This window comes from Hesperophylax consimilis, chromosome 6, assembly GCF_061612785.1.
Source record: "Hesperophylax consimilis isolate HC1 chromosome 6, BYU_Hcon_1.0, whole genome shotgun sequence".
Lineage (NCBI taxonomy): Eukaryota > Metazoa > Arthropoda > Insecta > Trichoptera > Limnephilidae > Hesperophylax > Hesperophylax consimilis.
The window spans coordinates 38,729,420-38,747,209 of record NC_142841.1 but is presented as its reverse complement, the minus strand read 5'-3'; the positions used below and the strand labels follow the sequence as shown (position 1 = coordinate 38,747,209).

Here is a 17,790-nt window from a genome sequence, read left to right as displayed (position 1 = left end):
GAGGCTGAAGATAATGGGAATAGAGATGGGGGAAAATATAAGTCCAGGTTCTTCAGATCTGAAATCTAAATATATCTATAAAAAAAACAAAAATTTTTTTTGGCCCGAATAGAAATTATTTTCTTCAGGGCCATCCTCTTTCGATCCGGCTCATGAACCCGGACTACGTCGCCAAACATTATCTAATGGATGATTCCCGGGGCGGCGGTACCCATACCCTCCTCCCATATTTTAAGGCTATACCATTTCAAGCAACCACGTTTCGATACTGAATGTGCAATGAAGAATGAAATTGCGACGATACTGGGTATTTGTGGAACGTTTAACTATGGAATATTTTAATGAATTATTTTTCTTTTTTGAAAAGCAAGTTAAAAAATTAAAATAAAATGAGTTCTGGATCAACATTAAATGAACTTATGGTCATGCTGAGGAGGGAGTCATGGATATTTCTGACCTCCTTTATTGTGTTTTATGAAAAAAAATATCATGGGAATTATTTCTGAAAATTAAGAATTTCGAAACTTGGAAGGTAGAGGAAATTGGTGGTTGGACTCGAGGACGAATTCCCTATAGTAACTATCAGCTTCAATATCATTTGTTATCTCCTCTCATACAGAATAAATAATAGAACAAATTTTTGAGTGCAGTAATCGTTGTATAGTTCAAGTTGCCATGGATCTGAAATCTTTCTCCCCCGTTTTTGCAGTCGTGTTGCTTCTGGCTGTAAAAGGTTTGCATTTTTCTTGTTATAAAAGGATAATTATTTTAATTTTAATAAAATATAATTGATTAATTGAAGTGAAATAGTGATTATGATTATTGCAAGAAGCATGCTGGATGTAACAGGTATAATTGCAATGAAATAGTGATTATGATTATTGCAAGATGCATGCTGAATGTAAAGGATATAATTGTAGTGAAATAGTGATTATGATTGTTACAAGATACATGCTGGATGTAATCATGGTTTTCTTGGTCTGTGTGTAAACAGTAAAAATATTTTTTTATTGTAGGGGGTAATGTTTCAAATTAAATGCAATTTTATCTTTTTTTTTTTTTTTTAACATTATTTCTGGCTTTCACCCTTCAAGGGTGTTCTTGGCCATCATTTAAAATTATTGAGAAATGAAAGGTGAATTTAAATATTAATTTTATTTAAATAGGCAAATTTCAAAATTATAATGAAAATTGTAGTCGAGTTCAGACTTAGAAGAGACGAGATGTTGAATGGAGGGGAGGCAATTTTAGATAAGGCTTGATAGAATAGAGGATATTTGTTTAGAGAGGGACAACCAAAAAATATGTAATCTAAAGTTCCCACTTCTAGACCACAGAATGTACAATCTGGGGAGTCAACAACGTGAATTTTAAAAAGATGGGAAGGAACGGAACAATGTCCGATCCTCATTCGAATGAGTGAAGAAATTTCTTTTTTGGAAAAATGAGGGAATTGCTGAAACCACGGTTTTGATGGAATAGTCCTTTATATTGAGGCATAGCAGGCCACAGCAGACCCTTGGATTGACTAGCAATGTGCCAATACTCCGACCAAACATTGCGGGATCTATCTTTGATGATGGAAAAAATGTCAGATAGGGGAATGTGGTTTACGAGGGTAACAACAGGGTTGGACGCTCCTTGTTTTGCCAAGGCATCCGCAATATCATTACCCATGATACCAACATGTCCAGGAATCCAAATCAGAGTTACAGTTTTACCATAGCTTTGAATGGAGGCTATCATCTCTCGAATAAGGCATACAAAGTGATCATCAGGATGAGGAAGAGGACTGGATTTAAGTTTTTGGAGGGAACTGAGAGAGTCAGAGAGAACGAGGGAATGTTCAAAATTATTTTTGATTATATATTTGAGAGATTCTATTATTGCAATACACTCGGCTGAAAATATTGAAAATTGATTTGAAATTGAATGAAATATTCTGTCATTAGAATTATTGTGGTAAACGTTAATACCTATACCACAGTTAGGAGAGTCGGGAGATTTGGATCCATCAGTAAATAAAAGAGAAAAGTTGGGCCATTTAGATGAAATAATGTCATTGAACATATTATTGACAGTTCGGGCCGGGAGATTGGAATGACTTTTAAGGATTCCGATCCCTTCTATTATTGTTGGGGATAGGGTGACGTGACTATATTTTAATTTGTATAAGGGTAGTAGATCATTTTGGATGATGTGAAGCTCTGAGAGAGACTTAAAATTTTTACAGATGTCAGGAAGAGGTTTAGTTGAAGCTCTGTTTGTAGATGAATGGGTTGAGTCAATGAACAACTAGGCCAGTGCAATTAGCGATTCGCGATCGAAGTAATTCCGGTAGTCCCAATTTTTTTATATGTTATATAAACTGATCTCCCGATGTAAAATCTGAATTTCCGACCTTGGCACACCTGTGCTCGCGCCGCCATTTTGAAAAAACTGGCTGAAATCGGGCCAAAATCTAGTTTTTCCCAAATATCTCATTTCCAATGCAAATTTTGGCTAAAGTATCTTAACAAATATAATAGAACATAAAATAACCTACAACTTTTGTTCAAACAAATTTCTTCTATCTCTAATAGGTACCGAGGTAGAAAGTCGTAAAGGTGCGTATATTTTTGAAAAAACAAGTTTTTTGCGCGACTAGGTTTCGTTTTTTATAAATACCTCGTTTCCAGTACAATTTTGTGAAAAATTTATTGATAATAATTTTGTAGAAAATAAAATTTCGTTAAAGAAATAGGTATATAATTTATATTTTTTATCTCTATTACGTATCCAAACTCTAATCCACCAAAACCAGGCCAAAAATTGAAACAGAGGTTAGGTGTTTTAAACTTGGCATTCCTTGATTTTATTTTTCTTTAACAATTATGGTTCTAAGAACATATACGTTGACAACAATCGTCATGCCTGTGTCAGAACTAGATATAAATATAGTAGATAGACTATTTCAGCATATCGGTCGTCATACATTCCCAATGGGAAGACCACTAAAATTGGCCAAGCCACTACATTTGTGATCGCAGCTTGGTCTGACATGCCTATCAACGTAATAACAACATACATTTAAGATTATTAATACAATTAAGATGATAAGGTACATAAAAAGGTAAAAAATTGGTATTTTCGTGAAATTAACATTTATTGACATTCTTTTCTTTATTAGTTAAGTTGTCAGCATAACAAAAAATAAAATTAATGGTAGATCAGTTTAGACAGAAGTACGAGCACTTGACTATAGTTTCTTACTTCTGGCCCTGAATAGCTTCTTCATCTGTCTCATCACCCAAATTTGTGGCGACTGGATCATCATATTCCTCGTCATCGTCATCAAAGGCTTCTACAGCATTCTCGCAGGAGTTGCCATTGCAATGAATGCAGAGTAAGGAAAATTTCAAACCCGACTTTCTGCAGGTGCACTTTCCAGCGCAACCTTTTTTGCATTGACATGATATGAAGTTCAGCAAGGCCTGAGGTGCAGCTTCCTTCAACATTGTTACTGGAGTAAGTAACCCAACAGCATCCTTTTTCCACCCCCATTCAGTCGAATCTTTATCGTGACCAAGCCAAGTCTGCACTTGCAAGTATGTTCTTGAAGCGTCTTGCTGGACTGCATCTTTGGTGGGTGGTAGCCTGGATAAATTGAATTTGTTCTTTTTTACTCCTTTGACAAAAATGATGTACCTTAAATTTTCCAAATTCGATTTCTCGTTGCCGCCATACAAAAGTGCAAATAGTTGTTCGGCAGCCAAAGTGATTGTTTCTGTCTTTGCTTTTGGGTCTTGAAATACACGAACAAGTTCATTCACTGAGTGGTTTTTGAGAAGAATATTACAAAATTTGTGTTTGCCTTGACCGAACGGAACTCCAGTTGTATCTCAACCACTTATGGCATGAAGGAATAAAATGTTTTCAACTATTTCAAGGTGTTTAAAACATTTGTTCGAGTACATCGCGTTAGGTGATTTATTTTTTCCAACTTTTTGGTAATATACGTTGGGAGGTGAGAGAGCTGTGAGGACTACCGGCAGATCAATATCCTGACCAACGATTATGACTACATCATGTTAAAATGACAATGAATTTGCTGTGTTCACTATGAGAACGTCAGCATCCTCTTCAACTTGTACTGTCGTTACGTGGGATAGTGCAAATGAGGTTCTGAGTAGTGAAATAAAACGAGACTTGTTCTTCTCATTTCCCAGAAAATTTTCCTGTGGCACTTGTGGGTGCATGCTTTCAAAAAACAAAACTTCAGCAGAAGTTGTAACTCTGGCACGCCGTGCTCTTTCCACCCCTTTAGTGCTTTTCTTTTCCATAGAATCTGGGTATCCATCAAATACCACTACTGCATTGGCTCCATAATGATTTTGTACATACCTGACATATTGCTGGAAAATTACTGAAAAAAGTTGAGCACGACCCCATACCACTTTGTGCAGTAAATATCCTCCATCAATTACGTATATTTTACTGCTTCCCAGTTCTGTATTATTTGGTAGAGGGTTGAATGATGATTAAATATAGACTTCGTTCCTTTGCGCATGCCTTCTTCTGAGAAAAGAGACAATGGTACAGGAGAGAGTTTATATTTAAAATATTTTTTAAGTTCACTTTCAGACTTTTTGGCAATACACATACGATGGAATAGCTTTAATGTATCTATTGCCATAGTCACACCCTGATTTTTGACACTGCTGGTCACCGCCGCAAGAGAAACTATCGCATCATTACGTTTTATGTGTAGGTTTCCAAAGTTCTGGTTGATAACTTTAGACATAGCTAATTTCCCCATCTTTTCAGCCATGTGACAAGTGACTTTGCTATCCCCGATTGTGCCACTGCTAATAGACATAATCACGTTTGTTTTAGGAAATGGTTCATGGCAAGCAAACCAATCAATGAGAGTTTGAACGTCTCGATCATCCCTCCTAATTCTTGTAGGCCTCATCTCTACATGTTGCTCTGACGTTTCTGATTCGATCCCACAGAATGACTCGATACCCTCACAAATGTTATGCAGATAAACGAATCCAGCAGTCCAACGAAGGATGGAACTGTCTGTGAAGGGAACTGGAGGGGAGAAGTAGAAGGGTGGGGGGTAGCCCCCCCATACCGAAGTGCCCTCTAGTAAATTTATAGATGTATGTATTTAAAAATGCAAACAAAAATCTAATAACGTGATAATAAACCGTGATTGATTTTCTGTGCGTACCTACCTAGATTTGTTTATTCTTTATATCGGTAAAAAAAACTATATAAACATAAAAACTGCACAGCCTTTTTTAAAATTTTATTATCTACATAATTGGTATCAATAAAATTTTCATGAAATTCCGCTGGAAACGAGGTATTTATAAAAAACCAAAGCTAGTCGCGCAAAAAACTTGTTTTTTCAAAAATATACGCACCTTTACGACTTTCTACCTCGGTACCTATTAGAGATAGAAGAAATTTGTTTGTAGAAAAGTTGTAGGTCATTCTATGTTCTATTATACTTGTAAAGATACTTTAGCCGAAATTTGCATTGGAAATGAGATATTTGGGAAAAACTAGATTTTGGCCCGATTTCGGCCAGTTTTTTCAAAATGGCGGCGCGAGCACAGGTGCGCCAAGGTCGGAAACTCAGATTTTACATCAGGAAATCAGTTTATATAATATATAAAAAAATTGGGACTACCGGAATTACTTCGATCGCGACCCCCTTTTTGGCGCTAATTGCACTGGCCTAAACGAGACGCTGGGGATAACCTGATGACATTTAGAATTTAAAAATTTAAGAACAAATTTGTCAGCAAATAGTTGACGCCTTAAATAAAGAGGAGGATCAGAACATTCTACTTGAAGGGAATTGATGGGTGACGATTGCATCGCTCCAGTTATAATTCGCAAAGATTTAGATTGAATTTTGTCTAATTTATCAAGTACATTTTTTGAGGCAGTACTAAAAAGTGGGCAGGCATAGTCAAGATGGCTTCGAATAAGTGCGTTGTAAAGCAACTTAATGCAAGTAGGGTGAGCACCCCACCAAACGCCAGATAATGATCTGATGATATTTAAATTTTTTTCGCATTTAGTAACTAAATTATTAATATGTGAAGACCATTTAAGTTTCCTATCAAATGTTACTCCCAAAAATTTTACTTCAGAAGCGTTGGGGATTGGAGAATTTTTAAATAAAATTTGAACGGGGGGGTTTTTATGGCGGTTTGAGAAGGTGACACACTGAGTCTTTTGGATTGAAAGTTCAAGACCATTTAACGTGAGCCATGTGCAAAGGGCATTCATGGCTTCGTTAAGATATTTGACGGCGAGAGGGATGATTTTGGATGATAAGAAGAAAGCTATGTCATCTGCGAACTCAATAACTTTTACTTGTGGGGGAATAGCGACATGCATATCATATGTGTATATATTATACAGTAAGGGGGACAATACATCGCCTTGTGATAAACCCTTCCAAATAAACCTACTTTGAGGAAAAATATCTGGAAGTTCAATGAAAATTTTTCTATCTAGAAATAGATTAATAATAGATTGGACAAACATGGGGGGAAGGCCAAGGCATAGAAGTTTTTTTTTCAAGATTGGGATGGAAACATTGTCAAAGGCGCCTTCTATATCTATAAAGACGGCAAGACAAACTTCCTGTTTAGAAATTGATAAATTAATATCAGTACTGATGATGGCAAGGTTATCTTGAGTGGATTTTTTTTTCCTAAATCCAAATTGAGATGGAGAGAGAAGCTGTTTACTCTCGACAAAAAATTCTAATCGGTTTTTAATTAATTTTTCATAAAGTTTACTGAGGGTGGATGAAAGAGCGATTGGTCTGTAGTTGGATCCAGAATTTGGTGATTTGTTTGTTTTTAAAATAGGGATGATTATTTGACAACTCCAGTCATCAGGCATTATACCAGTCTGGAAGATTTTATTTAAGATGCTTAAGAAGTGGTTTAGAACATTATCATTACTATTTTTGATTATGCTGTAAGGTATACCATCTCTGCCTGGAGATGAGTCCTTGACTGTTGATAAACAATTTTTTAGCTCAATTAAGGTGAACGGAGAGTCTAGCCAATGATTAGACATAGGAGTATTATAGATGGGCGTTATTTCATCTAAGTTAGGTACAGAAGGGGGGGCAATTTTGTCCAAAAATTCATCAATCCATTTAGAATGAGACGCTCGAGGAGATGGTGAACTGAAGGAAGATCTAAATCTTTGGATCATAGACCAAACTTCCGAAATTGGAGTGTTCGGAGATACTGAACTGCAGAAGTTGTACCACCCGGATCTTTTTTTTGACCTCAATACCCTTTTGGCATTGGATTCAGCGTTTTTGTATATAAGATAGTTCTCCATAGTCATATTGTAACGATAGGAAAGAGATTTAGCTTTCCGAATTCTTACTACTTTGGAACATTCCTCATCCCACCAGGGAGTTGGAGGGAGTTTTTTGAGAGATTTAGTTTTAGGGGGAGGATTTGATTTATTTATTGCAGTTATGAGCATTGATTTGAAGTTATTATAATCATCTTTGACGGAAAATATATCGGTGGCGGGTGAATTTAGTAGGAACTTGTCCATATGAGAGTTAAATTCATCCCATTTGGTGTGTTTCGTTTTAATTTTTGTCGAAATATGAGACTTGTCTGATTGGAAAGAAGTTTGATAAGTAATGGTGATCGGGAAATGATCACTGGAGCAAGGGTCGGGGGACACCACCCACGAGGAGAGAGAAGCCAAACTAGTAGAACATATCGATAGATCCACTGCACTGGGGTTTGTGCTGGGGCGTGAGATCCTAGTAGGAGATCCGTCATTCAAAAGGAAAAGGTTGGATTGATCTAGGAAATCCATCACACTTCGACCATCTCGGTGGGAGAAAGCAGAACCCCAGACGGGGGAATGGGCATTAAAATCGCCTAATATAAAGAAAGGAGGGCTTAGTTGACTTACAATTTGCAACCAAGTTTGTTTATTGAAGTGGGCTGTTGGGGGAAGATAGACTGAAATAAAGGATGTGTCCTTTATTTTAGCTGCAACCATTTGGAAGTCAGCATTGGGGGGTTTGATATTATTTATTGGGGAAAATGATATGGATTTTTTAATAAAAAGGGCAGCACCGCCGCCCGAACCTTCCGGGCAGTCGTCGCGGAGACAGGAATACCCTCCCACATTAAAGTGGGTGGATGGAGTAAACCAAGTCTCCGAGATAGCAGCCAAAGAAATAATGTTGGAATTTAATAGGTTAAGGAGATCAGATTTGTTAGAAATAGCACTTCGGCTATTCCACTGAAGTATTCTGACATCCTGAAGAGTAATTTTGAATAAATGATTTTAATGTGGAAATAATAGTAGCAGCGTTGGACGGTAGATTAGTTTGAGAAGAAATAAGGTCAATTAGAAGCATAATAAGAGTTTGGATAAATGAAGAATTGTCTTGGGAGAGTTTTTCAGAAAGTTTAAGAGAGTTCATTGAGGACGGATTATAATTATTTGCACACCCATTTGTGGCATTTGAAAGAGGTGAACCATTGGGATTTAAGAGTAGTGAGTTGTGTTGTTGCTGATCGTATCCAGGAGCCGGTTTAGAAATAGCGTTTTTGTATGTGAATTTAGTTGAACGAGAAGAAGTTGTTGTAGTGGAGGGAAGAGGGTTGGATGAGGAGTTGCTGGATAAAGCCTCAGCAAATGATTTTTTGACAGGCGGGAATAGTTTAGAAGCCTGCAGAAAAGACAAGTTCTGAGAGGCCATAGAAATTTTAATATTTTTTTGGCGAGATTGTTCTGGGCAAGATGTGTTGATAGCTGTATGTGAGCCTGAGCAGTTAAAACATTTAGGTGAGGAGGAAGAAGGACATTGGTCAGCTGCGTGGTTTTCTCCACATTTAAAACATCTGGGTTGAGATCTGCATGCAGCTTTGGTATGACCATAACGGCAGCAATTGAAACACTGAGTGGTGGGATAAGTATACATTTCAACTGGTAATGAGTTGAAGAATAAATATATATGGGAGGGAAGAGATTGACCTTCAAAGGTGATAACGACAGATTGAGAGGGCTTCCAGGAAATTATACCCTCAGAGGAGTCCTTGTAATTTAGCCTTCTGGCTTTTATGGGATTGCCAATGTGTTGGGGGGTTGAAAGTGAAGACAGAATTTCTTCGATGGACAGATCGGTCGAGATACCTCTGACCAGGCCCATGCGAGTGACATTGAAAGTAGGGATATATGCCTTAAACTTTGAATTAGATGAAATGAAGATATTTTTGATGAAACTGTTGGCAGCTGACCCTGAGAGGAATTCGACGGAGATTCGGAAGCGACCCTCGGCTTTTACACCTCCAGGCTTGATTGAAAGATTCTTGCTATTTGATAGGAATTTGCCAAATTCAAGAGGGTGGATGGTTTTTCCTTGCTCAGTTTTTGGGCGTATACTATGAATGGGCCACGGGAATGAAGAGAATAAAAGTTTGTTGGAGGAAGTTGAGAAAGTGCTGGTGGGGACTGTGAAGTCAAAGGCGAGTAAAGTTTTATTGGGGAAGAAGGAGTAAATTTCCTTTTTTTGGTAGAAGTCAAAATGACAGAATCACTGTCAGAAATTTCTACATTTTCCCCGTCTGGGGGGTCCGGAGAGGGATCTGGGGGCTTTGTAGGGGGTCCAGGAGGGAAATCTTCCTCCATTATTCACAACAGTAAACAACTACAATAATAGTATGAAAAATGACAGAAGTAAAAAAGTTTATAAATATCTGGAAATCAGCAGCGAAAAGTGACTCCTGGAAGATCAAAAAGGAGAAGAAACCTCAAGGCACAACACACTACACTTTTTTTTGGCCAGAAAACAAAATAGAATGGAAAAAAATTAATTTTAGATAGAGCAAAACAAAACAACTGATGACAGCCAAATGTTATTGTTGCAATGACAATTTTATCTTAAACTAGTAAAAAAAAACTAGTCCCATAAAAACCACGGGATATAATTTTGTAAAAAAACGTAATATAGACAAAAATATATAATTGCTACAGAGAATCGAACCACGATCTGTAATTGTAACTGCTTTGCGTGTGGTCCATTACACAAAACAATATTTAAAAAACGGTGGCATAATGAATTCATTCCAAAATCGACTCCCCAGTGACTAAATATTTTCAAAACATCGGACAAAGCCAAAAACAACCCGAGTGACCAGTGGGCTCTTGACTTTGGGTGTGCAAGTGTTGATATTAAAAATGGTATTTTTTATGTTGTTGCCGAAAATTCTGTTTTTTTTATAAAGATTTTCAGGAATTCGGTTCAACGCACTGCAAAAACAGATTTCCTAAAAACAGAATTTCCAAAAAAAAAATAGTTTTGGAATAAATAACATCAATAATATCGAACTTTTCAAACTCAGCACTTTATCACACTTAAAAGTCAGGAGCCGCTACTGCTAGCAATAAAATCACTGACCAATGTTTCACGTTTTCACAAACATTTGGTTCAATGCTTGTGATAATATTTGTACTGAAAGTATGAAAATAATATCATTATGCATTTTTTAATTTTAGAATGTATAGTTTGCACAACCAATTCCACAAACATCTTACTAAATGTTTGCGCAAACAATATTAGTTTTCGTTCATATTCAGTTGGGTCATCAGCGACTAAATGTTTTCAAAACGTCGAACAAACAACTACAAAAATGAAGTCGGGGTTTCCTAGCGCAGACCAGTGAAAAAACCTTTCCGAATTATTTACACTATCAGTTCCAGTTTTGAAATACATTACGAGTTAGTCCATCTGCTCACGGGGCAACTGAAACTGGTTGACAACTGCCGGTTGCAAACTGGTTGTAACTAATAATCTAGCTTCTATCACGGCGCAACTCAAGTTTACGATTTCACAAATTATCAAAGCTTGTTTAACCATACGATGAAGAAGAACACTTCAGCTGTCATCTATCACTATCACATTGCGTTAAAAAATGTCTGCAGAATCAAGTAAAGATGAAGCCCCCATTATTATTTTTTTCTTTTCTTGCATAATCAGGAAGCCTATAGTCGTAAATACACGGGAATTTTTAAACTTTCTGAAAAAATTTAATGTTTTCCTGCTCGGACACATCGTAATCTGACAGATCTTTAAGCATGCACAAATCGCAATTTCCGATCGCTAGCCACAATAAAACCTTTTAATTCATCTTAATTACTATAAGAGGCAACTATCTGCATTTGGGAAATTTTTAATTACGTAAAATGAAAATTCGCTTTCGTTGTATGGGATGACAGCCAAAATAATTTCTGTTCATATTTTCTTATGTTGGTATTCCTACTACTGCAAATCGCAACTGATAGTCCATGTAGTTCGGTCTTAGGTTGGCGACAGCAGGCACGCTTCAATGCCGTATCTCCTTCTCTTTTTATATCTATGATGTTTCTTCATTGGTGAGATTACGAAGATAAATATAATTTTTAATTATTGAAGACAATATTAGCGATTTCTAAACGTAAATCTGAAACACATCTCCGTATCCTTTTCTGATTTTTTTGTTTCAGATTTTCGTTTAGAAATCGCTAATATTGTCTTCAATAATTAAATATTACAATTTGAGGTTTTACTCAATAAAGTTATTCCGAAAAATAAATATAAATATAATTTGTAATGTAAATATATTTTACCTACTCATATTATATCCTGTACTCACTTATATAGGTATATTAAATAAAAAAAAATATCTCCCAAAATGTTAATGCTTATTCAAGAGTATTTTAATAAAGGTTCGCGTTACTAAACACTTCAATAAATCACCGGCTGTCGATAGCTTCCAGTAATCTATTGAAATGGCTTATGTTATCTCAATACGAAAATCAACAAATTTCAAATGAGTAACAAGATATTAATAATGACATATGTACGAAGAGAATGAGATTTTATCTCTGACATTATAACATTTAAGTGGAAACGCGGTTTTTTTAATCAAGCGATTAGAATTCGAACTCGACCTGCAGATCAGCAAAAAGCTGGCTGCCTGCCCAAACGCGCGCCCAACATTTGTCACATGAGAACGGGTCGCTTCTACGATTCGTTCTTAAGTTCAACAGCTCGGCTGTGGAACGAACTGCCGGCCTCTGTGTTTACTCCCTCCTACAACATGGGACTCTTCAAGACCCATGTTCACTCCTTCCTCTCCACAAAAAGACCCTCCACACAGCATCCCCAAAGATGACATAGGCCCTGAGGGAAATTATTTTCTTCAGGGCCTCCTGTGTGGAGTTAATATAAAAAATAAAAAAAAATAAAACCCACTACAGACCACTTATTTGGTTGGTTCAACCGTTGTGTGTCAACCGTTGAGACCTACATTCGTTGGTTCAATTTCAACAGTTTCTACTCTGGGGAACACTTGTGGCATGCCTCCTACTTTATAAAAAAAACTAATATTTACGATCACTGTAGTAGCTTCGTTAACTATGAACACGAAAACAAAAAAGATAAACGTGGGCAAAAAAGGCTTGTAAATCGGTAAAAAAGAATAAAATTTTTGATTTTTAAGGTTACTGCCTCCTACTTTATAAAAAACTTATATTTGCGATCACTCTAGTAGCTTCGTCAACTATGAACACGAAAAGAAAAAGATAAACGTGGGAAAAAGGCTTGTAAATCGGTAAAAACGAATTAAAATTTCATTACATTCTTTTCAAATACAATTGAACTGCTCCATAAGGATCAAAAAGCTTTGTTCCTGGCTTTTCCATCGGAGTCCAACTTGCTTGTGTATCCCACAAGCAAGTTAAATCCTTATTTAATGTCGAAAACCCGTTAAAATATCACGTTCGTTGATTCCTGGAATATTATTTATTTTCAAATAAAATATGCTCACAAACAACAAAGCACGAAGACTCCTGAGTATAGTTGGCTAAACCTCTAAACCATGCTACAGGCCATCCAACTTTGTTGAATGGTTGACCATTCAACTTGATAAAAATTAAACCGTTCAACTTGAAAAAATACTTTGAATTTATATCACAAAAAATTGGAAGAAAAAATTCTGTCGAGATTAAACCTAATGAAATAAATAACCTTTTGAAATATAAAAAATGTCTACCGCATGAACTAGTACTTTAAGTTTGTAAAAACAATAGTGTGCAAAGCTAGTTAAACCAGCAATTGGAAAAGATTACTAATATTAGAGAGTGAGGAAAAAGTTCTTGAATTTATGTATTTTCAAATATACACACGGTCTGAAAGGTTTAAATCAGCTTCTACTAGCATTTGTCGCAAATATTGAAATGCACATTCAACATGTGCATGTTATTTACATCTTCTATTTGTTATTGCTTACTACTTGTTATCTTTTTTACTATGTCTTATTTAATGTACCTTTATATATTTTAAATTTATATTCTTCCTTGTTATATATTATATACTGGTTTATGGAGACCATAAAAAATAAATATTTTCAGAGGTTTGGTAAGGCACAGCTAGCCATTACGAGCGATATTGTCAGTAATATATATTTTTTTCCAGGAGCTTCATCGCAATACGACCGGCCACAAAATGGCAGTGACACTAAAATTGTTGGAGGATACCCGGCCGCGGTCAATCAAATTCCTTATCAGGTAAAACTGTTATAATCTATTAAATCAGGTCAATAATAATAATAATCTTAACGTAATTGATAAAAAAATTAAATGGTGTATTACGCTTAAGTGCAATTGCAATTCTAGTACGGAATTATTGGATGGCTAGGGGCAAATAAAACCTCCCACAACCATTACTAATATTATAAAATTGTTACTAAAATCATCAAAAAACCATGTTTACATATCCTAGAATATTTTAGAGAATTTAATGTCCCTTCAGTTACAAAATTATGGAAAAAATGCTATTATCCAAATCAACAAAGAATAATTCATGAATAAATCCACTCATTGGATTCGGTTAGCGATAAATTCAAAACAAAGTTATTGATACCCATCCCAATGGTGATAAAAACTAGGGCTTAATATCATCATCATTATCTCGGTAATAAAATGGCACTGTAAATTATGTTCTAATTATAAACTTAAACTATGATAACGAAATGAACTATGAACATTTTAAAAAGCAGATAAAGTCTTTGGACTGAGATAATGATTTATAAATAATTTTTTGTGAAATTACATCATACTAATCATCATATATAAATGTAGTGTAAAAGACACACCTGTGAAAGTCGTATATCTACTTTCATAATACAATTTACTGATATATTGCGATCTGCACACCATATTTCGTTTATATCCCATAACATTATTATTCTATTATATTATGCACTTTAAATTAAAACTGCAATGACACTACTCCCAGTTTCAAACGCACGAATAGATTTCGTAGTGTTGTAAAAAAAGCAAATAGTTTTTAAATAACCTTAATCATTGTTTTCTTGTAAAGCCGATTATTAAAAAAAATATATTATAATATACTAAAGTGAAAAAATGATTATTCCGTAAGGAACAGCTTTCCTACAACAAACGAAAATGTGAAACAAAAAAATCAGAAAAAGATTATGTCCCACAGAGAACTCAGCCTTGCCCGGGGCTTTGTTCTGAGCAAAGAGCAAATTCACGGCAATGATGAGGTAAAGGTTCAATTTCTAGATGCGACAGGGAGGCGGGTTTGAATACCGCCGTCCAGGGAACCATTTATTGGATGACGAACACCTCTGCCATTGGCCTCTCAAAGTGGTTTGCGGTTATTTAGCAGGGGTGCCCGGGATCATCGGGTTAGGTTAGGTTAGGGTGGTGGGTTTAGGACGCGCCTGCCCATCAGCTGCGAGGCGTGCCGTATCGGAAGAGGCTGGTTTGAGGAAACCCTTTGACCTCTCCCGCTGGTCTCTCTTGACCCGTCATCTTTCGCCGCAGCGGGGGGATAGATCATTCTACTAATCTCTAGATTCCTGTCCACCCCTTATACTCCTCATAGCATCCGGAAAGATGTCGGCCCCGAGGGAAATGATTTTTCTCAAGGCCTCCTATGTAGGATTAATGTAAAAAAAACTTTTTCTGAATTTTCTGTTTCACGTTTTTCGTTTGAGAGATGTTAATATTATCTTCAATGAATAGATCTTTTTAAATTTGTTTTTATGTATATTTTTTTCAATTTCGTCATTTATACTTTGATTGTAACATATATAAATTTTAGGTTTCGTTGAAATATTCCTCTTCCCTCAGCCACTTCTGTGGAGGAACTCTGGTTACAGAGCGTCATGTTCTGACAGCGGCTCATTGCATTAAACGGTATGTATTATTTTTAATTCGTTTTAAGTCACTCAAGTGAACTTAAAAGTTTAAAAAAGTCATAAAATATTTATACATTTCGTTATGATATATTATTTAAAAAGCGCAGGTGGATGAACACGTGTTCCGATAATTTTACGAAACATTTTATCAGGAAGCGTTTTGCAGTCCCGTTTTTAACAGAATGACTAATGCTTTGAAAATTTTTTCAATATATCACTACTCATTTTTCTCCGAGCACATCCAAAAGTATTACAGTGATTTATTTTTTCGGGTATTATGCCTTGTTGCGGCAATGCTGTTCGAAGCGTTGGTTAAAGAAGGAGTTAACGCAATACGATATAATGCCCCAAAAATAAATAGCTATACTCGAGGTCCATATTTAGACATTGCCCAGTTAATTACGAAATCGTAACTCATTAGAAAAAAAACCCATTCATTTATAGGTTGTTTTACAGCCAGGGGTGGCAAACCGGTAAGGAAAAAGGTAAAGAAAAATTTGGGTAGTACCCACCCCTCATACCATTTTCTTCCCACTAGGAGTAATTTCCAGGAGTGATAGACGTTTGAATCCATCTCCCTCACTGAAGTGCAAGGCTTAAACAAGTCTGGACAAATCCATGAATCCGGTCTGTGTTCAATATTCACATACCGACTACTATACCGACATTATCATCATCATGAATGGTGAAAAATTAATCTGTAGACTTTACAGTGTTATACTGAGCGCCAAAATCTGAAATCCCTTGACAGATTATGTACGTGAAAGGTAGGGAATGGTGCTCTCAGAGCGTGGACATAGTTATGCGAATTCGTACTTGTAAGGATGCAAAGAAAGGCAATGGATTCATATTGAATCTAGATAGATCATATATTGTAACAAATGTAGAAAAGTTACAGTAGATAATAGAATACAATTGGTTACAAGATGACTTACCCATGGACCGTCTTGTGAAGCTAATCTATTCTATAAATCACTAATTACGTTTGCCGTCGAAGATTGTAACCGAGAAAACCATCAGGGAACCGGTTGCCGCCTTCGCTGAGTAGCGTGGCCTGATCAAACCATACTTCCATCAGTGTGATGAGGGGTTCTTGAGACGAGAATGATACTTGCCGCTATCCGGTTAATCATAGTGTCGGATGACAAAGGAATCGTAATTTACTTTTCACCAATGAATATTATGAGCGGCATTATCCGAACGCTGCGGATAAACTACTAATAACCTCAATAACGGTCACTTTCCGTTCCTGTTCCGTTTACTCTGAATTGAATAACCATATCTAATATTAGAGAAAGAGAACTTTAACACGGCGATCTCGCCCGAATCAAGACATTTTTCTAATTGATTCATAATCATACTAATCCAATTATACTATTCCCCCAATAAAAACCTCAATGGCACAAAGACAATTTAACTTTCTTGCTCCAAAAATATTCAATAATTTAACGTTAGAAATAAAATCAATAGCCAAATACGACAGCTTCAGGAGAGCGCTCGGGGATTTTTTGATATGTGATTGTTATAGTGTTAGTAGCCTATTCCAAGTACTCAGATAGAGGTGTATATATTGTTTATATGCGTGAGGATGCGTCATATGGGTGTATGTATACATGTGTTGTTATATGTATATAGGTATGTCTGCTGCTATATACACATGTGTGCTTGCATGCACACATATTAAAAATTATATATATAATTATGTACATTTTTACAATCTAATGCTAATTTACTTTTTTCTCCTTTCTAATTTCTATCTTCTACTTTTTATTACAATTTTTCCAAAATTTTAGCTTCATCTTTTTTTTTTTTATATTTACTCCACACAGGCGGCCCTGAAGAAAATAATTTCCCTCAGGGCCTATGTCATCTTTGGGGATGCTGTGTGGTGGGTCTTTTTGTGGAGAGGAAGGAATGAACATGGGTCTTGAAGAGTCCCATGTTGTAGGAGGGAGGAAACACAGAGGCCGGCAGTTCATTCCACAGCTGAGCTGTTGAACTTAAGAACGAATCGTAGAAGCGACCCGTTCTCATGTGACAAGTGTCAACTGTGTACAAATGTTGGGCGCGCGTTTGGCGTGTATCCCGACTACGCACCGGCGCCGAAGGGATCAATGACGCTAGTTCCTCAGAGCATCTTCCATTGTAATACCGATAGAACAAGGACAGCATACCTACCTGACGCCTGTGCTCTAAAGATTGCAGTCCGTTTGCTAAGATTGGGGAATCTATCAAACGGACCGCCCGTTTCTGCACAGAGTCAAGGGTTTTTTCAGGTATTTTGGGGCTCCAGACCAGAGATGGCTGCCAAATTCGACAGTAGGGCGCACTTGCGATTTGTACAGGGTGAGCAGTTGTGTACTATTAAAGCATCTGTGGGCCCTGTACAGTACGCCCAGCTTCTGAGAGGCCAACTTTACTCTGGCTTCGATGGAGCCCCCGTACCTGAGCTGGTCACTTATAGTTACACCAAGCATATCAATGGAAGGCCTGTTCGGAAGATTGTTTCCGTTGAAGG

General features: G+C 36.5%; 1 protein-coding gene across 1 annotated transcript in view; it reads left to right on the top strand.

The window, feature by feature from the left end:
• Nucleotides 1-660: 660 nt before the first annotated feature.
• LOC149423328 (trypsin-like) overlaps nt 661-17,790 on the top strand; it is a 28,660-nt gene continuing 11,530 nt past the window's right edge. Inside the window, exons 1-3 of the mRNA XM_089632954.1 lie at nt 661-733; nt 13,520-13,611; nt 15,176-15,270. Of these exons, the coding sequence (XP_089489080.1) occupies nt 676-733; nt 13,520-13,611; nt 15,176-15,270 (245 nt within the window). The 5' untranslated portion in view covers nt 661-675. The remainder of the gene's footprint in view (nt 734-13,519; nt 13,612-15,175; nt 15,271-17,790) is intronic.